This window comes from Gadus chalcogrammus, chromosome 10 (assembly GCF_026213295.1).
Source record: "Gadus chalcogrammus isolate NIFS_2021 chromosome 10, NIFS_Gcha_1.0, whole genome shotgun sequence".
Taxonomy (NCBI): domain Eukaryota; kingdom Metazoa; phylum Chordata; class Actinopteri; order Gadiformes; family Gadidae; genus Gadus; species Gadus chalcogrammus.
The window spans coordinates 4,487,625-4,514,253 of record NC_079421.1 but is presented as its reverse complement, the minus strand read 5'-3'; the positions used below and the strand labels follow the sequence as shown (position 1 = coordinate 4,514,253).

General features: G+C 45.1%; 2 protein-coding genes and 4 non-coding genes across 7 annotated transcripts in view; all 6 read right to left on the bottom strand.

The window, feature by feature from the left end:
• Positions 1-102: 102 nt before the first annotated feature.
• snx25 (sorting nexin 25) lies at positions 103-19,561 on the bottom strand. 2 transcript variants are annotated; one of them, XM_056600564.1, is made up of 22 exons: positions 19,370-19,561; positions 18,418-19,091; positions 17,701-17,779; positions 15,386-15,602; positions 11,683-11,855; positions 10,562-10,748; positions 10,002-10,072; positions 9,421-9,614; positions 8,400-8,531; positions 7,984-8,133; positions 7,371-7,496; positions 6,913-7,077; positions 6,385-6,516; positions 5,820-5,960; positions 5,247-5,360; positions 4,829-4,906; positions 4,360-4,443; positions 3,559-3,676; positions 3,102-3,168; positions 2,425-2,606; positions 1,452-1,552; positions 103-1,188 (listed from the first exon to the last, which is right to left on the bottom strand). In XM_056600564.1, exons 2-22 carry the CDS (start codon positions 18,787-18,789, stop codon positions 1,123-1,125), a joined length of 2,949 nt encoding a protein of 982 aa, XP_056456539.1. In that variant the 5' UTR covers positions 18,790-19,091; positions 19,370-19,561; the 3' UTR covers positions 103-1,122. The 2 variants fall into 2 exon arrangements, with proteins under 2 accessions (XP_056456539.1, XP_056456540.1); XM_056600565.1 differs by lacking the exon at positions 19,370-19,561 and having other exon boundaries at positions 15,386-15,770; positions 18,418-18,429.
• Positions 13,293-13,408, bottom strand: LOC130391067 (U5 spliceosomal RNA). Its single transcript, XR_008896860.1, has one exon. It is a non-coding gene; the product is annotated as a U5 spliceosomal RNA (small nuclear RNA).
• Positions 13,713-13,828, bottom strand: LOC130391069 (U5 spliceosomal RNA). The gene has a single exon (XR_008896862.1). It is a non-coding gene; the product is annotated as a U5 spliceosomal RNA (small nuclear RNA).
• On the bottom strand, positions 14,134-14,249 carry LOC130391068 (U5 spliceosomal RNA). The gene has a single exon (XR_008896861.1). It is a non-coding gene; the product is annotated as a U5 spliceosomal RNA (small nuclear RNA).
• On the bottom strand, positions 16,047-16,162 carry LOC130391066 (U5 spliceosomal RNA). The gene has a single exon (XR_008896859.1). It is a non-coding gene; the product is annotated as a U5 spliceosomal RNA (small nuclear RNA).
• Positions 19,562-21,334: 1,773 nt separating the features above from the next.
• The window catches only part of LOC130390943 (interferon regulatory factor 2-like), a 9,714-nt gene continuing 4,419 nt past the window's right edge, over positions 21,335-26,629 (bottom strand). The window contains exons 7-8 of the mRNA XM_056601125.1: positions 25,509-25,737; positions 21,335-23,853 (exon numbers count right to left, since the gene is read on the bottom strand). Coding sequence (XP_056457100.1) covers positions 23,599-23,853; positions 25,509-25,737 — 484 coding nt within the window. The 3' untranslated portion in view covers positions 21,335-23,598. The remainder of the gene's footprint in view (positions 23,854-25,508; positions 25,738-26,629) is intronic.

Here is a 26,629-nt window from a genome sequence, read left to right as displayed (position 1 = left end):
AAGTTGCAGATATCTTAGATACTCTCGATGATATAGTTCTACGTACTATTGAATGCATTAGAATATAATGCATTCAGAAATCACACCGCCAATGTCGTTTTTTTTCCATTTTGCAATTTATTGCTTATATAAAGGCTCTAAACAGTTTTTGGTAAAAATAAAATCTATCAATAATAACAAATCACAAATAAAATCATCACAATGACTTTAACATGACATATTGCACAATGATAAGCCTTTTTTTTTTACAATGATAACATAACATAAGTGTCGCTGCTCTGGTCATGTGGGGATGTTCTGTGCAAAGACAGCCCACACGCACTGCATTTTGGGAAAATAAACCTGAACTTCTTCTGCTCCGTCTTTTGGCTACATCTCGAAACATTACACGGTCTATAAAGGATCTTGGCCAGATTACAACCCGCACAAAACAAGTTTCCCTGTCTACGAATGTGGTCGCGCTTGTGTGAGAGTGAATACTACAGCCTAGAGTTCCTTTAGGAGCAAACCAACCCACTGTTGGCTCAGAGTTGAGTCCAGACGTTTGATGGACAGACCTTGTCTGCACGGGTGGGGGATGGATTTAAACTCCTTCTATGCATGGGAAGAAAACGATTGCCGCAGTTTGAATGTGGAAGAAGCGGCAGGCATGAGTCCTGGTGTGAGTCCAATGATCATACAAAACAATAGATCTGATATTGTGCAAAAGCATAGAGCTTTTCACCTCTAGATTTGATCTACATCTGAGCAGATGACTTGCTAACCAAGGAAGGAGTGACATCTATTTCATGGACAGCCATCTGATCAGATTTGTGCTACAGTGAGTTTGATGTCGTATGATGTTGTATTCTAGTGTGGATCTAGGCTTTTGAAATGCCTCGCTGCAAAACAAAAACCATACAAAAACAGAACAGCTCTCTTTTACAACGACAGGACGTCAGCCTCTACCAATGGTTGATCCCCCGCTTCGGCTTGGCAGTTTATGATTGGTTCGACCAGCGGGGGGGGTCTTAAAGACGAGCCAGCAGAAGTCAACGTCTGGCCTGATAACATTGGCCGCATGTGTGTGCCTGTGTGTGTGTGTGTCTGTCTGTGTGTGTGGTGTCTCTGTGGTGTCGGAGTTCAGATCTGTTCCATCGCCGTGTTGAGCTCGGGACACAGTTCCTTCAGCAACATCTCCATCAGCACCTTGAAGAGACGGAGACACAGAGGTAAACACAACCAACTCACATGGCTGGTGCGATGGTCTTTAGTGTATAAGCCTGCGCGTGTGTGTGCGTGTGCGCGCGTGTGTGTGTGTGTGTGTGTGTGTGTGTGTGTGTGTGTGTGTGTGTGTGTGTGTGTGTGTGTGTGTGTGTGTGTGTGTGTGTGTGTGTGTGTGTGTGTGTGTGTGTGTGTGTGTGTGTGTGTGTGTGTGTGTGTATGGGTGTATGGGTTGGTTCTCTTCCTACATAGAGCAGGTGTTTGTTGGCGTTCGTCTCCTGAAGTGCGTTGAAGATCTTGATGATCCCAAAGCGAGCGTTCTGCTGCCCCACCAGAATCGCCAGGGCTTCTGTTGTCAAGCAAGAGGAAGGAGAAAACAAAACATGATCAACATCAAGGACTGATGGAAAGAGCTCTCCAACCTATGGTGAACAATATACAGTTCATTGTAGCTGCATTTTACCCACAAATGTTAGAAATTGGTTACTAATCATTACCATTCAAGATTAAATCCATACCCTTGAGCATATAGCACATGGCAGTGAGGGGACTAACGCAAAATAATCGTTTGGATTTTTAATTTCAAACATAGACTCAAGTCCTATACCAAGTGAGCAAAACAATACAACTCCACTACTTTTGCGCTCAGTCTCGTTTTGCCCCATTCAAGGTTTCATGAGTAAAACAAAGTAGTTTGATGACGGAGACACAAAATGTGGGATCACAGGAGTTGTTGTCTTCACCACCAAGGCTGGTGAAAATCGATCAGGTAAGTCAGCAAGTAACATTAACTTGCTAACTTATCATGAGTTGAGGTGCCTCTTTTTGCCCACTGTCTTTAACCAGAGATAGTGGGCATATGGCGCCATTGACATGCAATTGAATGTAACGGTTGACGGCCTTAAAACTTGGGATGCGGAACAATTAGGATAAAGAAGGTACACAACTTAAATATATAACCTGTTTAGTCGTTTGCATGCATTTTTATGAGGTAATGTTACACATTGGGCCTTTAAACCAATATGATCCTAATTACTTTTTGTATCACGCCAAACATATTACTGGAATTCGCTGTGCGTGTTTGGGCTCTACAGCTTGGGCTCTTGGGCTTGACCATTTCTCAATAATAAATAATAACCACATCACAGAAATGAACCCTGCGTCACATCTAGACGGAAGCAGCAGTGAGCAACAGGACTGGGTCCACAACTAAACCCTTACCAGGGATGTTGTCCAGGAGCTTCTGCTGGGCCCTCTCCTTGGTGTCCCGGCGTTCCGAGGCCGTGCGGGCCTTGATGTGCGGCGCCAGCTTCCCATTGGGCCAGAACGCATCCCGGAAGATGTTAATGTAACAGACCAGCATCTGCTCACAAAAGATCCAGTTCACAGTGTCCCGGATCTGTCTAGAGGAGCACAAATAGATCACAAGGGACTAGGTTTAGAGATCACCCCTCACTCCTTTGTTAGAGGTGGAGAAGCACACCATTTCACTGCCATGGGCCTTGTTAACCTAGTTAACCTTAACCTTGTTAACCTCCATCTTAAGGCTGGTTTATACTACTCCGTGAAGTGCTGGACATAGACATGGAGAGCCCTCTTCGTTCTTGGGTCTGTGTTTCTACCCATGCATAAAATGTTGACTGAATTATGACCTTTTTTTCGCAGAACACAAAAAAAGGTTAGAATCTGGTTTGGCTAATAGGTTTTGCTGACACGTAGTTGACCAAGTATGAGTGGGCTGACGCCCCATGCATTTACACACTCTGGGCCACAGACGCTCAGGGCAGCAGACCCCCGGGGCCACAGACACCCGGGGCCACAGACCCCCGGGGCAACAGACACATAGGCCTTCTGAACTGACAATCAGCATCACAGGACGGCTCAGAGTTGTGACTTACTTGTTGATGGTGCGGCCAAACGTCACCTGGACTAGTGCAATAAGAGTCTTCCTCACCCACTTGAACACTAGGGAGCCACGGGAAGAGGGAAGGAGGGGGAAACAACAGTATCAATAGCTAAGAAAAATTCAGCCCAAAACACACGCACACACACTAATAAAGATCTGGATCCCTTTATAGAGTGGAAGCGAAACTATACAGGGCTAATGTAATGCCTCTATCAAATTGTAATCAATTAGCTGGAAGCAGGAAACCTTTTTTCTGAATGAAGATAACGCAGTGAGCTGATAACACCATAAGGTATCAGACTCGGTGATGACGTCACCTCGCCATCTGCGTTAACACCAGCAGGTGGCATGGGAGACACATTTGTCCAGCTTTCACGGCGCCACTGTACGGAGCGGTGTGGAGGCGTTGTAAAGCACACAGAGAGAGCGGAGGGAGCGTCGGGACTCACTGCCTCGCAGCTCGAAGATCTCTCCTATGAGCATGAAGCAGGGCTCGGCCAGGGCGTCCTTCCGCCCGTCCGGCTCGTCGCCGTAGTCCGAGTGGTCGCTGTCGTCGTCCGCCTCCTCCTAGGGAGAGGACACGCACACACGCAGCAAGTTAGCTCACACACACACACACGCACACACATAAGGACAGCACACACCAGACACACATTCACCAAGTTAGCTCACACCAGACACACACACACACACACACACACACACACACACACACACACACACACACACACACACACACACACACACACACACACACACACACACACACACACACACACACACACACACACACACATTCACCAAGTTAGCTCACACCAGACACACACACACACACACACACACACACACACACGGATAGCACACACCAGACACACATAAACACACACATTCACCAAGTTAGCTAGACACACACACTTACAAACCGACACAAGAATAGAACTCACACACACACATACCAAAACACACAGAGACATGAACACAGACACACACACAGGCCAGGAACACGCACACTCTTAGATGTCATTAGTGTCATCATTATAATGTGTAATGAGTTGCAAAAGAGTTTGCTGCCCTCGAGGCACATAACTGTGATTGAAACTCTGAATGAAAAGTGTAATTGAGCCTGCCTGGTTCAACAGGAACGCTGTGTGTTCATCATCTGACCCCGATAATGAATGGCCCACACATGATTAGAGTGTGTGTGCGCGTGTGTTTGTGCATGTGAGTGTTGGTGTGGGTGTTGGTGCTACCTCTGTATGTGAGAAGAAGTCTCCAGGCAGTTTCTCCAGGAAAGATGCGAGAGAGAAAGACGACTTCTTGGTGATTGACATCACCTGTAGACAAACAGCTTACAGTCACATACACACACAGTCTTCTGGTAGGTCTGCATAGGTCTCCACTCTTGTACCAAGGTTTATGCACTCAAGGGAATGTTTCGGTCCCATTTTCAATAAACAAGTCAGGGTGAAGTATGGACTGAACATGGTAGAGGATAACGTTTCTAAATCCATTCAAACGCTGCAAATGACAAAAACATGACTTGTTGTTAAGAATGAATCATGCATTTTGTTTGCATTTATTTCCAACGTATTTGTGAACGTGATTCAATTGTAAATCATGACACACATTTCTAAACCTTGCTTGTGGATTTCAAATGAGTTACAGTGATGGACAGGTCCATGTGTGAGCCGCATGCAGGAGTTTCACAGGCTGCCCTACCTTGAGGTGCTCTGGGGAGGGGCTTAGGAATGCATAAAGAGCCTCTGACTGACACAACCGCTCATCTGTCAGTAGACGCTGCACGCACGCACGCACACACACACACACACACACACACACACACACACACACACACACACACACACACACACACACACACACACACACACACACACACACACACACACACACACACACACACACACACACACACACACACACACACAGAGAGAAAGTCAGCATCACCGTTTCCAAAACGGATTCTCGTGGGCAGTATTGGTACAGTTCTGGTATTGATTGCCTAATTAAACGACTCAATTGATACAGTCCCATCGTCCAACGAAAAGACAACACAGAGCAGATCTCCAGAGTACAGATACTACATACAGATATTGCAGTAATAAAAGTGTCATTCTACCTGTAGAAAGGCGTTGAGCTGCGTTTTGCTCTTTTCGAGGAACTTCTGGTCGATGGATTTGAAGGGCAGTTTACTCAACGACGGCAACTGCTGTTTCTTCAGTGATGGGAAACACTGGTGTACGACGAACACAAAAATAGACTCAGAACAAGACGGTTCACATCCCCATGTAGTAAACACTGGTGTACGACAAACACAAAGAGAATCAGAACAAGACGGTTCACATCCCCATGAAGAAAACACTGGTGTACGACAAACACAAAGACTCAGAACAAGACGCTTCACATCCCCATGTAGAAATCACTGGTGTACGACAAACACAAAGACCCAGAACAAGACGGTTCACATCCCCATGTAGAAAACACTGGTGTACGACAAACACAAAGAGACTCAGAACAAGACGGTTCACGCCCCCATGTAGAAAAAACTGGTGTACGACAAACACAAAGAGACTCAGAACAAGACAGTTCACATCCCCATGTAATAAGAGAAGATCTGCTCTATTCTACACCACGCCCGATGAAATCATTCAAACACTTTGGGTTTCTAAGGCGTGTCACTGTGTCGCATTACCTCCGTGAGCTTGCGGTGCAGAATCTGGAACTCGATGAGTTTCCTCTGGACGCACCAGCGGCTGTTGGCCGACTCCTCTCCCTCTGCCAGGCTCACACATATGCTGTAGGAGGCCGTCATCTCGCCGCTCTCCTCTGTGGCCTGGAACACACACACGTTCAACTTGAGCAGTTACAGCGTCTCAGAGCGACGTTCCTGCCATGCGGCCTGAAGGCGTCAGGGCCAAACAGACACAGCTGTTGTCTACAGTAGCTCAGGAGGTAGAGCTGGTTGCCCGGTAACCGGAAGGTTGCTAGTTCGATACCCGGCTCCTCCTAGCTGAGTGTCGAGGTGTCCCTGAGCGAGACGCCTCACTCTGACTGCCCCTGACTCCGCCATCGGTGTGTGAATGTGTGAATGAACGGTTGTAGGTCGCTTTGAGTAAAAGCGTTAGGAAAATGCTTCAATCCCTAAATGTCCATCTCTAACTAAGGTATGGGGCTGGAGACGGTCTCTCCCCAGTCCGTGGTTTTTTCGAGCTGGTTCGCAGATTGTTTTGCGCCGGGCTAACGGCCGTAGCGGTTACCTCCGCGGCGGTGATGGTCGCCCTCCAGTGGCCCAGGTTCTCACACCACCAGTCTGTCCGGCCGATGTGCTGCTGAAGCTCGCTGTGCTCCTTCTCCATGGCTGCGATCTCCTCCTTCAGCTTGCTCACGATCTAAAAACACAACAGTCCCCTGTCAGATGCGCCCGTCGCAGTCACCCCTCCCTCCTGTGTGATCCCGTAGCACTGGGTACTTCAGCGTCACTACATTTGACCGTATTAATTAGTTGAAAGACGGTTTACTTTTATTTTATTATTATATATATTATATCATCATAGGGTTAGGGTTGTTAAAGTTTCTGTGGGTTAAAGATCACCAAACAAAAGAGCTGAATTAACATGTTAACATGTTTTTGTTGGGTTAGGTACAGTGAAACTACTTCCCCACGTGTAGCCAACATAGTTAGTTTGTGAACATGGTACAGTTCTATCTGCATGGTCAACACATCCGTCCGCTCAAGGAGTCCCCATTCACTGCTGAGCCGGCGGCGTGTTCCGATGTTCCCGTACCCTTTTGTCGGGCTTGGGGGCGTTCTGGATGGAGCCCAGTGCCTGGCGCTTGTACTCCAGTTTGTCGTAGAGCAGCCGCAGCTTGGTGGCGGCGTAGCTCGCCTGCTCGTTGATCCCTTTGCTCCCTTCGTCACACACGTCCTCGCCTGCATCGAGACCTGGGCACTGTACGGTGGGCGCACACACACACACACACACACACACACAGAGACACACACACACACAGAGACACACACACACACACACACACACACACACACACAGACATGCGCACACACACAGACACACACACACACACACACACACACACACACACACACAGACACACGCACACACAGACACGCACACAGACACACACACACACACACACAAATTAGGAGACATTCTGGGATGATGACAATTAGAGAAAAACTAGTGTGTGATCCGTTGGGGTGTATGCGTTTGTGAACGGTTCTAACCCCCTCCTCCTTGTCCTCGGTACTGCTCTCTGATTGGCTGCGGTGTTCCTCCCTCCTGATCAGCCTATCGTAGATGTCAGAGACCAGGAAGGATGGATAGTAGCGCTCCCTCATCGTCTCGGCGACCTGGAGGACACAAGAACATTCTGGATGTTTGAGTGCCTCCTCGCAGGTCTAGCATCTGTGAAGCAACATCTACGGCACTTTTATCTGGCCAAACAAAGTCAAATAAATGCGAAATAGAGAGATGAGAGAGAATGAGCTAATGTTACTATACAACTAAACCATGTTGCTATGAACCAGAATGATCATGTCATCATATCTTAACTGTGCAAAGCAAAAGTATCCCTGTGGTTCTGCTCCACATGCAGAACTGTGTCTCTGTAGCTCTGCTCCACATGCAGAACTGTATCTCTGTACCTGTGCTTCACATGCAGAACTGTATCTCTGTAGCTCTGCTCCACATGCAGAACTGTGTCTCTGTAGCTCCGCTACACATGCAGAACTGTATCTCTGTAGCTGTGCTTCACATGCAGTACCAGTACGGTCCACTACATTCAGTGGGTTGTATTGCCCTTGACATAATGGATGCGTCACAGTGCCCGTTTGCTACCTGTTCCTGCAGTCTGATGAAGACCTGCGTTCCTCGGTTCCCCACCAGACTCTGCTGGACCTCCTTCAGCAGGACCTTCTCCACCGGGATCTCCTTGCTCTCCACAAAGAACTTCTGGTAGATCTCCCCAACGATCTGGGGCACCTCGTTCTGTCAGCCATACGATTAGCACAGCACAACTTTATTAGTAGCTCTCAATTGGGACAATTATATATAAGATAAAGTATATTCTCTGAGTACAAACTTTTGTTTTTGGGAGCTTTTCAAATCGATAAACTTGTACCAGTTTACTCAGATGCACCGGCAGCAGTTTGGATGAGCAAGTCTCTCCAATATATTTATACATTTATATATATATACACACACACACATAGACAAAGACGTCATATTGGAGTAAAGTGTGGTGAACATCTCACCTTGTTAGCAGTCTTCAGGCTCTCCACCAGTTCCCAGAAGCTGATCAGAGCCCTCTTATCCACCTGCTCCATGTAGACCCGAAAGTGCTCCCTGTAGCCCGGGTTCACCATGATGTCGTCGAACTGGAGGATCTACAAAGACAGAAGGTATGTGACGGCTCAGGCAGGCACTCAGTAGTCGCTTGATGGAGCTCACCCCTACGTTAACTTCCAAACCCGCGACTCATTGAAAAATGATGCATGCATTTTATAATTGTTGATTCTAACTATTACCAAACTACCAAATTTAGTCTGAGCCAGAACCACATCAATCCACATCCAATTAATCCAAACTCGACGTTTACCTCATTCAATAAAAAACGCAGTGTATACGTTGAGTGTTTATTATAAAATGTATAATCAGTAACGACTTTACCTCAGTAAAGGTAATTTGATTTATCCTGTCTTCCAATACTTTGTTAGATCTTTTCGACCGCAGTAGGAGACAGTAAGTTCAGAGAGCGCAGTTCATGGCTTTAGCCTTCATTAGACCATGGACTCCACCATAGGAACGTCACATCAGCCAGTGGTAGACGCCTACCAAGCTTGGCAGAACCTGGATAGGTAGCCTTTCAATTCAACACTATAGGGAATATGCAACAGTTGTCACCCGCAGCCATGTAAAACAGTGCAGAGTCCAGCTAAACCAGAGGTAAAACAGAGAGCAGGTAAAACAGAGTGCAGGTAAAACAGAGAGCAGGTAAAACAGATTGCTCCGTGAGCTCTGCTTCGCTAAAACAACCCGACCCTTGTTCTTCTTTTGGTACCCGCGATTTGTACTCCCTGTGCTTTGGGGCTGAACCTGCAACGACTCTTCCACCACCACTCAGATCCCCACCGAGGTCGTGTTTTCAGGGGTACCAGGAGGGATGTTTGGAGGGATACATGACGGAGCCCATCTGATGTATCCAGTCTCCCATCACTTTGCTACCTTGGTTGTGTTTTAAGCGCAGCGGGTGTATGGCTGAAGTCAGAGGCTCACCTTCTGGCTCTGCGGGCCGTCGGCCTCGTCCGCTCCCCCCCCCTCCTCGGACTGCTCGTAGTTGGGCCCCCCGAGCAGCCGGATCCTCTTCTCGCACTGCTTCTTGGCGATGGCGAGCTGGTTGATGTAGCGTTTCATGTCGCGGGCCCGGAGCAGGTCGGCCTTCATGGCCGCAGACTCTCTGCCTTTCCGGTCTGAGTGTGCACACAGAGGCAAGACACGGTCGGTCAGTCCATGCAACCCCGTCCTAATGGCCGTAAGAGCCTATTGACTTGCGTCGCACCACTGAAGACGGGAGTGTATCAGTCTCCTCATTGAACTGCACTCCAGAGACGCAGAAAGAAACACTGCTCGTCACACCTGTCATTATTTAAAATAAACTAAACGTTGCCTTACAATCTCTCAATCGTGCATTTTTTATCCATATTTCAATCAGAACTTTCAAGCATGAAGCCACTGTACTAGAACTAGTATTTTCTCTGTACCATCTCCTAATTCTCCATTAAACGGGGTAGGGCAACAATCAGGCCAGGCCAATTAAATAATTTGCTTCAAGGTGGTGCTTGGTGAGGACATTGTACCCTTCTGCTTCTTGAGCTGAGGCAGACTGCTGATGGTGGTGGCATGGATGATCTCCATCATGATCTGGGTCCTGGGGGGGGGGGGGGGGGGGGGGGGGGGAGAGAAAGACAGCCCGTAAAGCCATTTCAGCCATTGCGATTGCACAAGAAAGTCATCCAAGGACTTACTTTGAGTGTAAGATATATTTGGATCGCATACAAATGCGGCAACCGTGTAGAACTAACGGGTGCGCCAGGCAGTCTCCCGCCAGCGCCATATATAGAACTCCCGTCTATCGATGTCTGTTCCCATGGTAACAGAGCCCATCGGCAAAGGAACCGGTTGAGAGTGTGTGTGTGCATGCGCGTGCGTGTGTTGCACTGTGCGTCTCAATGCTAGAGGGGTAAGTGGATAGCGATCGTGGTTTTTAACGAGCTGTTTTCATCCCAGGGCCTCCCTCTGTACGGGTGTGTGGCGTTACAGCAGCCGCAGCATCATCATGATGACTAGCTCCTACTCATCAGGAGCCCGTGATGGCCGTGTCAAAATGAGTCGTGGGACAGTCTGCATCATCCGGCACCTGAGTTGTGTGAGGAAGTTGATGTCGGCGGAGGTGGAGATGAGCTTGATGAAGTCTTCGTAGGAGGCTGCGTAGGTGTACGCCTTCTTCTGCTGCTCCGACTGCTGCTCCCGCTGCTCCAGCTGGGACAGCAGCATCCGGTTGATAGTGTCCGGGTCGCTGAGGACCTCCACCAGAGGTCTCAGCACTGGAGGAAACACACACGTAGAGCACACACGTGAGCAAAACAAGAGCAAGAAACACTGCAGTCTTCTAATTAATCAATTATCCAGGCATGAAGGAAAGGTCAAAAGGTGCAATTGGAGACATCCTAATCGTGTAGTAAGTCAATACATCACAACTGGTTTGTCTCAATTCATGCCCAGAAATTGTGTTGACACCTCAACACAGCTGCCAGGGCCTTCACTGCTCTAGCTTTAGGTATGTTCGATTATATTAGTTTTGTGATCGTTTGACGCTAAAAAATAAATAGCAATTTGCATTAGCTTTAGGTATATAAACTAGCTTTCGGTATGTGCATTAGCTTGCGGTATGTGCACTAGCTTTAGAAATGTGCACTAGCTTTCGGTATGTTAACTAGCTTTCGGTATGTGCACTAGCTTGCGGTATGTGCACTAGCTTTTGGTATGTGCGCTAGCGTTCGGTATGTGCACTAGCTTGAAGTATGTGCCCTAGCTTTCGGTATGTTCACTAGCTTTAGGTATGTGCACTAGCTTTAGGAAGGGCCCATTCACTGAAAATGTGAGGGGCACAGTCATACGGGCCTTTACATTTATCAAGTTATCTAGGTATTGGACCTTACTCACATGCAGTTGAGTAAAAATCAGCTGCTGGTAGGTCCAGTACCTTGGGTAGTGATGACCTCTGTGAGGCAGCAGCTAGCTGCTGGTAGGTCCAGTACCTTTGGTAGTGATGACCTCTGTGAGGCAGCAGCTAGCTGCTGGTAGGTCCAGTACCTTGGGTAGTGATGACCTCTGTGAGGCAGCAGCTAGCTGCTGGTAGGTCTAGTACCTTTGGTAGTGATGACCTCTGTGAGGCAGCAGCTAGCTGCTGGTAGGTCCAGTACCTTTGGTAGTGATGACCTCTGTGAGGCAGCAGCTAGCTGCTGGTAGGTCCAGTACCTTTGGTAGTGATGACCTCTGTGAGGCAGCAGCGCAGCGTGTTGGACTTTGCGTCTCGATGAGGCAGCAGACACAGCAGCAGGATCCGGGCCACACAGCGCAGGAAGGCCAGCTCAGACTCTGGGCTGACCAGGCAGGGGTGCAGTGGGAAGGGCTTGGCACACTCCTCGGGTCTGGCGAGAGGGAGAGGTATGGAAATGGGAGAAAAATAAATAAATAAAGAAATAAATAAATAAAGAGAGAGAGAGAGAGAGAGAGAGAGAGAGAGAGAGAGAGAGAGAGAGAGAGAGAGAGAGAGAGAGAGAGAGAGAGAGAGAGAGAGAGAGAGAGAGAGAGAGAGAGAGAGAGAGAGAGAGAGAGAGAGAGAGAGAGAGAGAGAGAGAGAGAGAGGAGAGAGAGAGAGAGAGAGAGAGAGAGAGAGAGAGAGAGAGAGAGAGAGAGAGAGAGAGAGAGAGAGAGAGAGAGAGAGAGAGAGAGAGAGAGAGAGAGAGAGAGACTAGATGGTCAGAACTCGGTGTCATGGGGGTGGTTGTGTAGGAGGGGGAGGGGAGAGTCGTGGAGTGACTGCCCGTCCGTCTCCAACTGAAGTGACCTGGATGAAGGTTAATGTGACGTCTTCCTAGATTTGCACTGATCCAGTGCTGACAGCGGTGCAGACACAACTACACAGAATCACACTATCAGTTAGTGACTACCATTTCATATACATAGTCTATATTTAATAGTCTCAATATTTGTATCATTTTTCTATCCATTACAGTTTTTCTCAGTCGCTTTGGTACATTTCTCAGATCAGAATTGAAATCCTCAAAACTACCTGTTCAATCTTCACATCATTGTGTCACTTGTGCACATCAAAAAAGCAGTTTCTCATTTCTTTGAACAAGTTGCAAATGCTTTGGTACATTCATGCAAATGATTATGTACAATTCTCTGCTCTTTCCTACATTATCAATTGCTTATGTCATGTTGATCAAAATTTATTGTAATGGACTCTATTGAATAGTCTCACCCCCACAACATTTAGGCATTAGTTCATTGCATAAGTCTTTGCATGCGAAATGGTTGAACAAGTTGTCATAATATGTCAAGAATATTTCTATACATTTCCATCAGACTTTTTTTCTAAATCTGTCGTGAATTGGTAAATTGCTACCAGGTGAATCTTGACTTTCTCTAGAGAAGGGAAATGTGTGAAGTGTTAGATCAACCAACGATCAACCAGTTTACTGAAATAGCTCAAAGGTGCATCTCATGAACCATGAACTGGCAAGTATATATATAGCTGGAGCACAACACAATGCTACATTGTCTGACAATGGAAGGACAAGGAATTGGACAGGGTCAACAGCCAGAGAGAAGAAGAAGAGGAAGAGGAGTGAGGCTGCGTGAGAATGAGAATTTGTGGCCCAACTAACATGAACGTCAGGAGGTGTAGGAAGACTGCACTGTAATTCCTACAGCAATGCATACAGTTCACCCCAAGGAGATTTTCCTATGTTTCATATGTTCACGCTATGCATATAGAGTGACGAAGGCACGCACCGACCGGTGTGCTATAAAGTCAACCAAATAATTGTCTGTGCCATTTTTTCTTAAACAGGTGAGAAAGCCCCGCAATAAAGCAGGGCATCAAAAAATTTGTTGATACTCATAATGGTCCTCCCCACGGAAATCTTTAGTAAAAGGCGAAAGATTTATGCGATCTGAAGAGAACCAAGAGTGTACTGAGGAAATATGGGACGCCGAGGGATGTGATCTCTACGACTGACGTTTAACTAACGGTTAACGATTATTTTTGTTTGTTGTTCACAGTGCTTTTGCTACATTGTGATGTCCCCCGGGGAACGGCTCAAATGACTAGTTACATCAAACGGCTTTATTTGAGAACATTAGAATGTTAAAAAACAGGGTGCAGTGCATGATGGGTAAACGCTATGCATATAGAGTGGCGAAGTCACGCACCGTCCGGTGTGCAAGTAAATCAACCAATTAATTGTCAGTGCCTATTTTTCTTAAACAGTTGAGAAAGCCCCGCAGTGAAGCAGGGCATCAAAAAATTTGTTGATACTCATAATGGTCCTCCCCACGGAAATCTTTAGTAAAAGGCGAAAGATTTATGCGATCTGAAGAGAACCAAGAGTGTACTGCAGAAAAATGGGCCGCCGAGGATAGTCTTCTCCACGACTGACATTCAACTAACGGTTTAAGATTATTTTTGTTTGTTTTTCACACAGTGCTTTTGCTACATTGTGATGTCCCCTTGGGAACAGCTCAAATTACTAGTTACATCAAACGGCTTTATTTGAGAACATTAGAATGTTAAAAATAGGGTGCAGTGCATGATGGGTAAACGCTATGCATATAGAGTGGCGAAGTCACGCACCGTCCGGTGTGCAAGTAAATCAACCAATTAATTGTCTGTGCCTTTTTTTCTTAAACAGTTGAGAAAGCCCCGCAGTGAAGCAGGGCATCAAAAAATTTGTTGATACTCATAATGGTCCTCCCCACGGAAATCTTTAGTAAAAGGCGAAAGATTTATGCGATCTGAAGAGAACCAAGAGTGTACTGCAGAAAAACGGGCCGCCGAGGTTAGTCTTCTCCACGACTGACATTCAACTAACGGTTTAAGATTATTTTTGTCTGTTTTTCACACAGTGCTTTTGCTACATTGTGATGTCCCCTTGGGAACAGCTCAAATGACTAGTTATATCAAAAGGCTTTATTTGACAACATTAGCATGTTAAAAATAGGGTGCAGTGCATGATGGGTAAACACTATGCAAATAGAGTGGCGAAGTCACGCCCCTTCCGGTAGAGTCCATGGGACCGCGTTTATATCCCAGTCTTTATATGCCCTGGATTACACATATGTTGTTTGTGGATTTAAATGATAATTTTTTAATGTCAAGAGTTTATTGTGCAATTGTTCAGTTAAAGGCTGTAGATAAAACACAATGAAAAAGACTACATGTCTCGTATGTGACGTCATGCTCCCTGCGACTGGGGTGGACAAGACCGACAATCTCCCCATCGGCATAACTGAAATTCTCCACATGCCCTGATTTATAATGGTTTCCACTTCTTTCGATGCTTTTATCCTCCCCTTGGAAAAAAGCTGTGAAGTGAGGCAGAGAGATCGCCATGTCTGTACCGGATTTCCAAGTGCGGGTGGTGACGTATATCATTCGCGTCGAGAGCAGCGAAGAGTAGTCCATAAGGCTAACCTAACATTATCAAACTTCTTCGCGAAAATGTTTAGTTTTCTTTGCATGAAAAATTATAATTTAAATCTACATACAACATTTGTGTAATCCAGGGAATATAAAGGCTGGGACCAGAAAATAATTACTTTCTCTCCATTGAAACCCATTCATATCGCCACTCTATATATTCTTCCTCAATATTTGTATCTAAAGTTATATTGTCCAATTCACAAAAAATCAATGGTCAATGTGAGGATGAAAATAACTTGTTGAAGGCATTATGGAACAATAAAAAACAAAAGAAGGAGAGAAAGTTCAAGGGAACAGCAGGATAATCGGTGGTGGAAATACGCAGAGAGTGTGTGTGTGTGTGTGTGTGTGTGTGTGTGTGTGTGTGTGTGTGTGTGTGTGTGTGTGTGTGTGTGTGTGTGTGTGTGTGTGTGTGTGTGTGTGTGTGTGTGTGTGTGTGTGTGTGTGTGTGTGTGTGTGTGTGTTTACCTTGCAGAAGCGGCCTTGAGGTCAGTGAAGTGTGTGTGGAGCACCCTGATGCTGTCGTAGCACACCACATTGACGAGGTCTATGTCGGCGAGCCTGGCCCTCAACAGGCCAATCACCTGCCACCAGTCCTCGGACAGCATGGAGTGCAGCTGCCCCTCGTCCCGGCTCAGCGGCGCATACCAGGACAGGATGTAGTCCCGGTACGAGTAGTCAAACACTGCGGACAGACAGGTGTCAGAGACAGGATGTAGTCCCGGTACGAGTAGTCAAACACTGCGGACGGACAAGGGACAGAGACAGGATGTAGTCCCGGTACGAGTAGTCAAACACTGCGGACGGACAAGGGACAGAGACAGGATGTAGTCCCGGTACGAGTAGTCAAACACTGCGGACAGACAAGTGACAGCAGCACTGGTAGAGGTCTGTGATTGGATGGGAAACCATTCAGTGTCTTCATGGGTTTTGTGTTCAGACCAAATAGCCGATAATGAAGATTATTTTTTTTATTCTTAATTCTGTATCCAAAATGTACGGGGTACATGCCTGCTGTATCGTTTTTCTAACTATTTACGCATTTATATAACACCAGGGCTCCCACGTGCGTACAGCTTAGTTAAGGTAAAACTGATTATCGTCTGTTTTTTTTTTTTACCGGTGAGAAAGCCCCGCAGTAAAGCAGGGCATCAAAAAATTAGTTGATACTCATAATGGTCCTCTCCACGGAAATCTTTAGTAAAAGGCGAAAGATTTATGCGATCTGAAGAGAACCAAGAGTGTACTGAAGACTGACCAGGACGCCGAGGATAGTCATCTCCAGGGCTGACGTTTGAACCAACGGTTAACGTTTATTTTTGTTTTGTTTTTTTCACAGCGCCGTCCCTCTATTGTGACGTAATAACTATATGGAATATATGGGAACGGCTCAAACTACTAGTGAAACCAAAAGGCTCGAATTTAGAACATTAGAATGTTTAAAATAGAGTGCAGTGCATGATGGGTAAACGCTATGCAAAGCGCAGCTTCCTGGTGGGCGTGGTTTAGCGGCAGGGCTAAAAATACCGATATGTACATATTGCCTTTCCCGCTATACTCAATTCTCACCATCTATTCAGCAGTCGCAACTCAAATTGATATAAATAACAATATTTATCAATAATTCTGAATCAATAATTCAGGTTGGATAAAAGGTAAGGTTTCATGAAAGGCATGGATGAAACTAAGGGTTTGTCTATTGAAGGATTGGAAAAAGAGTTTCTCAAAGGCCTAAACAAATGAAGATTGAAAAAGACAGTGTAGCTTGATTTGCCTTGTTGCAGGTATAGCCTTCTAGATGCAGCCCTGGTTTTAAATGAGTTAAATATGAGAACATGCACACAGTCAAATGTCATTACTATCACCATCTCTCCGAAAACGACAGTAATCACATAAAGAGCTCATAAAAACCCTTTGAATACACATTAGTGTAATGCATGCAGCCATATGCCAGCCTGACCCTCCTAGTGAATAGTGAATGGCTGGCTACAAACTATCCAATGGAGCAGGGTCCGTGCCTTGGCAATGTTTTGCTGACTGGTAAACCGACGGATATTTCACAATTACTTCTTCAGAGAACTGAGATAAATGTTTTTTTTGCAGGATAGACACCAGTCAGCAAAGCATGGGTAGTTACCATGGGGGGATGAGCTAGGAAGAATGACAGAGGAAGTAAACAAAGCTCTAAACATGGGCAGAAGCTTTCCTTCCTTTTGCCTCACTGTCGTGCATTTTGGAATTTTATGGGAAATAAGGTTTCCTAAAATGATTGTAAAGAAAAGCAACAGGCCAGCTCTTTGACATATCTGAATTTGCATTTGAACTATCCAAATATCATTACTATCACCAGTAATGGTGACCCCCCACCCCACCTAACTCCCACCTTATTCTTCATTTTTAACCTCTGTTTTTCTTTTATTCCTAGTCTGTCTTACAGAGTTTTGATAGGCCAATATGTAAAGCGTCTTAGAGTACCATATTAAGCGCTATATACATTTCATTTATTATTATTATTATTATTATTCAACAGAGAATCAATGCATTACAAGGTTATAGCCCAAAACCATAATGTCCCCTTAAATTCTGCCATGATAAAGTTCTCACATGTAAACAAAATAAATTACATTAGATATACATTAAATATTTTTCAGATGTTGAATATTGTCCAATATTAATAATGCCTGTCCTGCAGTTCAAGAGGGATATCAGGTAAAGAGCTGCCCATATTGAAACTCAAAGATCTACAGGTGAGCATTTACAACAGGAGAGGATTTAGGTTTCACCTTCTTTCAGGGCCTTGTCCACGTTGTGTGAGATCACCACCCTCCGGTTCTGCATCGACTCTTGCACCGAAAAACGAGCCTGGAAGCCAAAACAACTGTCAGGATGGAACACTGTCGACCCCGTCTTCAGTCAAAGCAGAGAAGTACAACGTGGCTGTCCATGAAAACGTAAAAGATTGAATTTTCATTCTGTATGTGTGTGAGTGTGTGTGTATGTTAGACAAGCATGTGTTTATAAATCCAGCAGCATGACTAAATCTCATTTACAATACAAGAATACACAAAACCCTGGGGCTAGGAGGCTGCAGGGGAAACGTCAGGGAGGGTAATCTCACTGAAGTGATAGCCAGACAAAGCCACTTTAGAGCCATTTGCAGGATCAACAAAATAAGTTCTTGTCTAGTGATGTCTGTCCCTTCAACCACATGGAGCGGATGACTTAATGTCATGGAGTGGGCCCAACCAAATTACCACAGATCCACAACCTGGTGTTAGATGGATGAAGTTAATTGTGTCCGGGTGTGACCCATCAATAATCGTCTGGCACACGCGCACACACACACACACACACACACACACACACACACACACACACACACACACACACACACACACACACACACACACACACACACACACACACACACACACACACACACACACACGTCCCTTGTTATTATGGTGTAAGGCTGAGAGGTACAATATTCAGTCTCTTACCATGAGCTTGTTGAAGAAATCCACCAGTGCGGCTGACTGCCTCCTGCTCCGAAAGCTGCTGACCTTCGGGGGACTCTTCCTCACCAAGAGGACGAAGCTGCCCGCCAAGAAGCACAGCAGGGCGAAAGACACGTAGAGGAAGAGCTTTAAGAAGAAGGCAGTCAGCGACAGGCCTCCCCAGGCGAGCTGAAAGGCCACCGCTGCCGCTACGCCGAGAGCGAAAGCCGGGACGAACCGGAACGAGGAGCTGATGGACGGAGGAGAGGACGAGGCAGACGCCGGAGCAGCAGACATGGGCTGCGCGGCTACTCTGGGGTCGTTACCAGTCCTCCCTCCGGCCAGCGGTGCAGGGGTTGCCGAGGAGGTGGGCATAGTGCGTAGCCACCATCCATATATGTGTCACTTGTAGTTCGGTTAAAAGGTGGGGAGGTGAGTCCAGGGAAGGAGGTATAGCGTTTATAGTCGTGTAGTAGACCCTCGACTACCCAGCTGGTCCTGTGGAGAGGCATCCCCGCTCACACATCTCCTGACCGCCGCGCAGCGCCTCCTCTCCCGCCTGCTCTCACGGTCCGGCCGGTTCGCACCGTGCGATGCTTTAGCAAGCACAGGTCTAGACCTCAGCGCCAGCACCGGGGGGCTCCACGGGACAGACGAGCCGCTCCAACCCCCGTCACCTTGGAGACAGTCGAACGGAGGGGTTACTTGGCGACGGTTGCTAACCATCTAGGAGAGGCTTGGAAAAGGCTAGCATCTGTTGTTAGCATTAGCCTGATCCTGATCGTATCGATGTGTATTAAAATAGAAGATAGTGAGGGGTGAGGACACTCCGTCTGAGTGAGGACCGTGGTCGCCAATTGGCTGCGACCACCGGAACGCTATCACACCAAGGAGCTAGCTTATTGCTAAGCAACGGAGGCATCATCGGCCGCTGCTCATATATTCACACACTTACCACTCTTTAAACGAGGTCCCGGGACAACGAGCCTTCCCCCGTTCCTGTTTTAAACACAACTGCTTTATTTGTTTCTGCCAGTCTATGAATGAGTGAAACAGCAACAGTCTGTCAGAAAGCCGTCTCTCTACATTGTTGTTGTGTCAGCCTTCAGCTGACTGATAAATCTTACCGACTGTCGAACGCTGACAGCCAATCAGCGGCGCCGGTAGCGGCATGTGCTGCGCCTGTTTTATGGACTACAGCCATCCGACAGGGCGGCGTTTGTTTTAATCTAATAACACATACCAGGGATTAGGAGCACACCCCGCCCATCTGTAAATACAACGCAACTCAACGAACAAATGTACGTTTTATTTTATTTTCCTAACAAACGTTGCGTTGATGGAACCGCCTGGTTTACTGATTTCGTGTATTAGTTAGTGTGAATTATATGTGTGGCCTATATATATATATATATATATATATATATATATATATATATATATATATATATATATATATATATATATAGCCCATATATATATATTTATATAGCCCATATGTCTAATCTAAATCTAATATAAATATTATAGACTAATATATATTATTATTTTATTGTATTATATATGTAACACACAGGGCCGTAGAAACCAATTCTGGGCCCTGTATATAGTGGCGAAGTCGCGCCCCTTCCTGTAGAGCCCATGGGACCTATGAGATCGAAAAATATGTATTGGTTTCAATGGAGAGAAAGTAATTATCTTCTGATCCCAGTTTTTATATGCCCTGGATTACACATATGTTGTTTGTGGATATAAATTATTTAAATGGAAGGGGGGTGAGACGTGGTCTGGCGGCAGTGTGCGGCTCCTACCACTAGGGGGGGTAAAAATTCAAAATAATGTTTTTTATTATTATTATTATTTCTTTATTATTCCCATGCCCCCCCCTCTGCTCTTCACCGCCAGGGGGCGCCGTGTGACGGCCCGCACGCCAGGGCGATTTAGGCAACTCAAAGGCAAGGCAAGGCAACTTTTTTTAAGGTAGATATATTTAAGGTAGGAAGATTAAGGTAGATATAGCTTTATGTAATTGGTTTGTTCTCCCTGTTTATATTTTGTGTTTATTAATTAATTTATATTACATTGTATCTCTCTTTAATAAATGGTATAATAGTATAAAAACGCCATTGGTATCATGCTTTACTTTAGTTTTTAATTTATTCTATTTTATTCTATTTTATCCTATTTTTAATTGATCACTTAAGTCCCTGCATGTTTATATTGTGTTATGTATATATCACTGTTTGTTCATTGTTCATTGTTATTGTCTTAATGTATGCACCTTATTCACCAAGCCAAATTCCTGGTTGGTGTAAAACCCTTCTTGGCAATTAAATCCTTTCTGATTCTGATTCTGATTCTGATGCTAATTGTTGTTTTCATAATTTGGACATGGTGGTGCATATGCAGCATTAAAACATTCATCTGAGGAGAGACTTTTAAGAAAAGATAGGAGGCGAAAGTAAATGAGGCGAAAGTAGATAAGAGAATAGCGAGATGAAGCGAAAGTAGATGAGAGAAGTGAAAAGTACAAAAAAGGTTCGTTTTAGTCCTACAGATAGTTTGTGTCTGACTAATGGCATCTGTGGTAAACCGTTGTCAAGGCAACCAGTCAGCTATTTGCTTAAGGCCACGAGACAAACAGGAAGGCTCAGAACTGAGAACAGCAACTGAAACTGAAAGAGTTGTTTTTAAGGTTATGAACGCTGGGGTGAGGTTGCCGACCAGTCATCTGCGGTGCAACCGTTGAGGACCTTAAAGGTGTCAGCCAGACCGCACCCTCTCAGCCCGAGCACTGTGCAAGGCATGCCCGCCGTTTCATGGATTGTGTCCTTATAGAAGTTTACTCTGCACATTTTCATCATAGGATCAATACTTATTCTGTTCTATTATGTTTGCAAAATGTACATAGCATCTATAGATTGATCACTGTCCCTTTTCGGCCGTCTGAATGTATCAATCCCGACTCCCAAACGATCACATTTTCGCCCACTTCACATTAAAACCAACAAAAGAATAAATAAAAGTCCTTTATTGTGATTTAGTAGTTGATCCACAGGTAAGATAGAATCCACACTGTAGGGCGGATTTTAACCAGTCAGAGCCAGTGCAGTGTGAAAACCTTTTACAAAACCGTTTACAAAACGGCAGTGATTCGCAAGGGAGGCCTCACACACACTGGTCGTCAAGGAACTTGCGTTAAAATTCTATGATTTCTCATGATACAAATATTGAAAAAAGAAGGGGCCAGAGAGAGGGGCCTCCTTTCTAAGACATGGGAGATTTTGTGGTGTGTGATCTTAAAGCCTTTTGGACAATACATATAGGCCTAATTTAGATTGAACAAAGATACATTGAGAACTCATGGTGCAAAGTATCAGCAGGCGAGCATAAGCCGATCTAAAAACATATGGTATGATGGATTTTCATCTTGGTTGAAGGAAATACAATTACAATTGATCAAGTCACATTCAATGTTTCTCTCTGTTCATTTTTCAGGTTCACAAGGACTTCCCTTTATTACACATCTAGGCAGAAGGGGCTCAGGGTTTAAGTGCACTTTGGCCGTTTATCTGACAGACCTAGATTCATTCACAGATTAAACAGATATCGACAAGCAAATAGGAGGGAGATATTCATAAAAAGTGTGGGGGGGGTAAATAAAGCAATTATTAAATTGCATTATATATGAAATATTTAGAAACTATAGTACAATTTGGAAAAACACAGATTGAAAACATATGGGACAGTCCATATATATTACCACTTCATAAAAGTGGTATCAATTTCCCATTATCTGGTCTGACGTCAAGTAACAAACGTACATAATATGCTTTTAAAGTTGAACATAAAAACCAGACAATACATTGAGAAGTTTTTCAAAGCTGGTCTTAATCTGATTAAAACACTTAATTTGTAATCAATACCACACTGTCCCATATATTACCATCTGGAAATTGTCTTCATATACGATTTTGCACACAAGACTGCAAATTCAATCATTTCCAAGCACTTCTCTTGTGTCACTATAAAACATTATCTTACACGATCTCATCATATAGAATCTCTGTTCTTGTTTTTTAAGGGGGGAGACATTTCAAAAGTAAATTCTGGTTTGGGATTAAAAGAAAAAGTGGTTAACCAGTGGGTACAGCAGAATACAGTGTCATCTAGTGCATCAGCTGTGCAACACAGCTACCAACACATATCCACACTATTTACAAAAACATGCTTGCAGTTGAGGTATACCTCCTGTCCTTTACACGTCACAACCGGCATTCAAACAACAAAATTATTATCGTTCAATGACACTCACTAGTAATGGAATTATTGTCATCTCTATCCTTCCAGTTAGCCACGAAGGACCCTCTCTGCTATTTCTGCCACTCCAACTACGTTTTTTTTTGTATGACCTAGCATGTGCAGGGGCCACAATAAATGTGCCTCAGGAAAACAGGCACCACAATTTTTGAAGGCACAAATCATCTATAAGGCTTGTCAAGTCGATTTCCTATATGCACATATACACACACACACACACACACACACACACACACACACACACACACAAGAGCTGTGCAAAAGCATCTGAAAGACACATATATTTCTAGTTTCTACACACTGTAGAGCAAGCAAGGAGGAGAGGGAGATAAGAAGTGACCACAAGGTCACGGCCAATAAGTCTGTAGGTCCGCCTGCCTGTTGGCTTGTTTATCGACGTTCATCCACGTCTCAGTGTGAACGCTCCATGCTCTGCCATCTCTGGGGAAGGCCCAACCGACAGACAGAAAGAAGGAGGCTTTCCTACTACATGGGTACATATTTGGCTTTTTTCTGAAATTAGTTACCATCAAAAAAAGAAAACGAAAAAAAAGATCCCTGCGATTCTTTGATGCATGTCAGCGACGGCAGAGCTGACTTGCCAGCCGACATCTGAGTTCACGTAGAATATTGCATTCAGTCCCATGTTAGAAACCCACCCCTTTGTCCTTGTCAAAGCGGCCCGACGCTTTGACAGGGCCGCTTGGGCCCTGAGATCCCACCGGGCCCCGGGGCCTCTATAAACCTCCGTCCCAACCGCCGATGATGTGTCAACAAAAAACAGCAACCATGACAACGGACGGGTCGACGTCCTCCCTACGCAGCGTTTAAACAACCTAAGACGGCCTGTGCACAGGTCAGAGGTCAGGACGAGTTGACGTCGGAGGTCTTCATGATGACGCTGGCGCGCACCTCGTGCCCGGTGGTCCCGGGCTTTGACTTGACGTAGCGCGTGGTCCATTTGTCGGCGCGGTAACTGATGAGCGGGTTGGGGTCCTGGATGGTGGTGATGCGCAGGTTGGGCTTGTTGGCCATGAAGCTGGACATGCCGGGCAGAGGGCCCGACGGCATCCGGAGGATGGACGTGCTGTAGTTCCGCATCCAGGCGCCGCTCACGCCCTGGGGGTGGAGAGAACAGTTCACACCCGGACCGGGTTGGTCTAGAGGGGACTGCACTGCGGGGCTGAAAGATTCATCTAATTCACACCGACATCGCCATGTACTAGAACGCGAATTGCAAATCGCAAAGGCTGCGATAATAGATAAATAAAAATTGGGTATATATATTTTTTGGGGGATTTGTTATTGTTACTGAGATTAGAGGTTAGATTCCTATTTTATTTTATTTTACAATTCAATAGTTAAATAAATAGGTCATAATATCAATTCATGCATCAATTCATCTCAACACATAGGCCTGGTCTAAGGGAAAGAGAGCAGTTTATGTGTCGACTGCTTCAAATGTTGTGTTCATACACAGAATGATTCATTAATTGTTTAGGGAATAATACAGAACATAAGGAACTTTAAACAGAAAAATCGCATACTAAATCGGCATTGGTCGAAATAATCGCAATTCTATTTTTTCCCCTGACTGACAGCAGTGAAAGGAAAGGTCAGCCTCTAATCCAAGCCAAGGTTTCACGACTGGGAACAACAGGACAAGCCTGTTTGATGCCCGAAGCACATATACGTATCATTAGTCTGTCAGACCGCCCTGAGGCAAACAACGAGTCCAATCAAAACAATGGCAGCGTCTCAATGGTGAAGAGGCTTCCTGTCCTCCTGATCACTATTAATAAAAGCCTTCTTGATAGGGACCTACTCTGGTTCAAAGTGGAAAGCCTTACCTCCGTGGAAAATAGATCACATTGGAGCTGACTTCAAAGTTACCATGTTAGCTGTTTGATTATAACGCTTTTATGAAAACGATTAAATTGTTGGATTTAATTATGGGATATCCCACACCCACCAAGAAAGAATCTGTTGCCACCGTTACATTTTTTCTCAATCCAAGTACCTAGTTATGTTTCCTACTAGTTCACAACCTAACTAGGAGGCTTCATCTCAATTAAGACCCAGCCATTGGGTCAGCTTCCCCCTCAAACTGTTCAGTGTTGCCACCCGCTCAGTGCTTGGAATCCCTTCTTTAACCATGTTTGCAAAGTTGAATGCAGTGGAGCCGAAAAAAGGCTAATATTTATATGGCTGCGGTGTATTTCCTTGGCCTGGCTGTTCAAATGTAATCCATTTATGGGAAAGGGTGTAAACATTGAGAGATCAAAATGCAGAAACAGGAACGAGGACATCAAACAAATGGAGAGAGAGAGTAAGAGTGAGAGTGAGAGTGAGAGAGAGAGAGAGCGAGAGAGAGAGAGAGAGAGAGAGATATCAGAATGTTAATGATTTACAGTTTGTGGAAAGCCCCTCCTCCTTTATCTTTCTCCACAACAGGATGCATGAATGCCGTGTACGCCTCCATTTACTCCAATACACGGGCACTGGCACACACACACACACACACACACACACACACACACACACACACACACACACACACACACACACACACACACACACACACACACACACACACACACACACACACACACACACACACACACACACACACACACACAAGTAAGGCTGGGCAAAGCCTTAAACAGGTCAAGACCTGTTTATATCTGTGGATCACGTCAGTTAATGATTCATCCATCTCTCTCCAGCGTGTTTGTCTGCGTGCCTGCATGTGAATGTGTGTGCATGAGTCTCACCTCTCCTGCATCTTCTGTCTCACTGTTCAAGCTATCTGTGTCGCTGTCTGTAGACAAAGAGAAACAGTTATGGAAAACCAGAAACCAAAGAATGCGTAAAAACAGTGTTGCTTCAAAAAGAGGAAGGTGGGCATGAAGACTGTTTGTGGGATTGTGTAACATTTGCATTAAAACGCAACAGAGCCGGATCTGCTGGATAGACCAGTCTGAGGACAGCAGAGTGTTTATACTGAAGACGGGAGGGAGGGAGGGAGGGAGGGAGGGAGGGAGGGAGGGAGGGCGAGTGGGCAGGAGAGGATAAGTTGAAGTACAGAAGCACAGTCAGAGTTAACAGCGTGTTGTTATTACAGAGACAACAGAGGGAAATACGTTTTCATTAACAGTTGAATGAGCTGAATGTTCAAAGGTATTAAAAAAAAAAAGAAGCAACAAACAATCCTAGTGGATTTGCAAACCTTTGGTTGAATGATATGAATAATAAGATAAGATAAGTACGACTTTATAACCCATGTCGTCTATTGGTTATGGTTGGGCTTGTGGAGTTGCACTTTGTTCTAAATGCATTTTCGGTATCAGCGATCCATTTTACTGTAGCTATCACCCCTCTTAAGAATGATATCACTCTCTGCTCATAAATCACCTACCCGAGTTATGTATGATCATTTGAAAGATAACATGCAGTGACGATGGGGACAATAAAAGGACAATGTAAAGTTGGTCATATCTATCGGTTGATTCTGCAACCTATTTTGTGTTCTGAGGCCCCGGAAAAAAAGCCATGAACCAGTGTTACAAGAGTGCTACACAACCAAAAACACCCTACAATACATCAAATATCACTTACCAAAGAAACAAATTGCTTTGAAGACCAAAAAACATAAAAAACGTAGTTTGTTTTTATCAGACTCACGAAAGGTATGTTAAAATAAGTGAACCCGCCATTTCTGCTGAAAGTAGAACCCTATGATATAAAAACTTATTACACGGGTCTTCTCAATGCCGTGGAACGCTCTGTTCACTTGCATGGGCCCTTCACAACTTCCGGCGGTGAATTATATTTGATAATTCACCGTTGCTAAGTATAATTGACCGCTGTCAAGGAAAACAAAGGATTTGTTGCC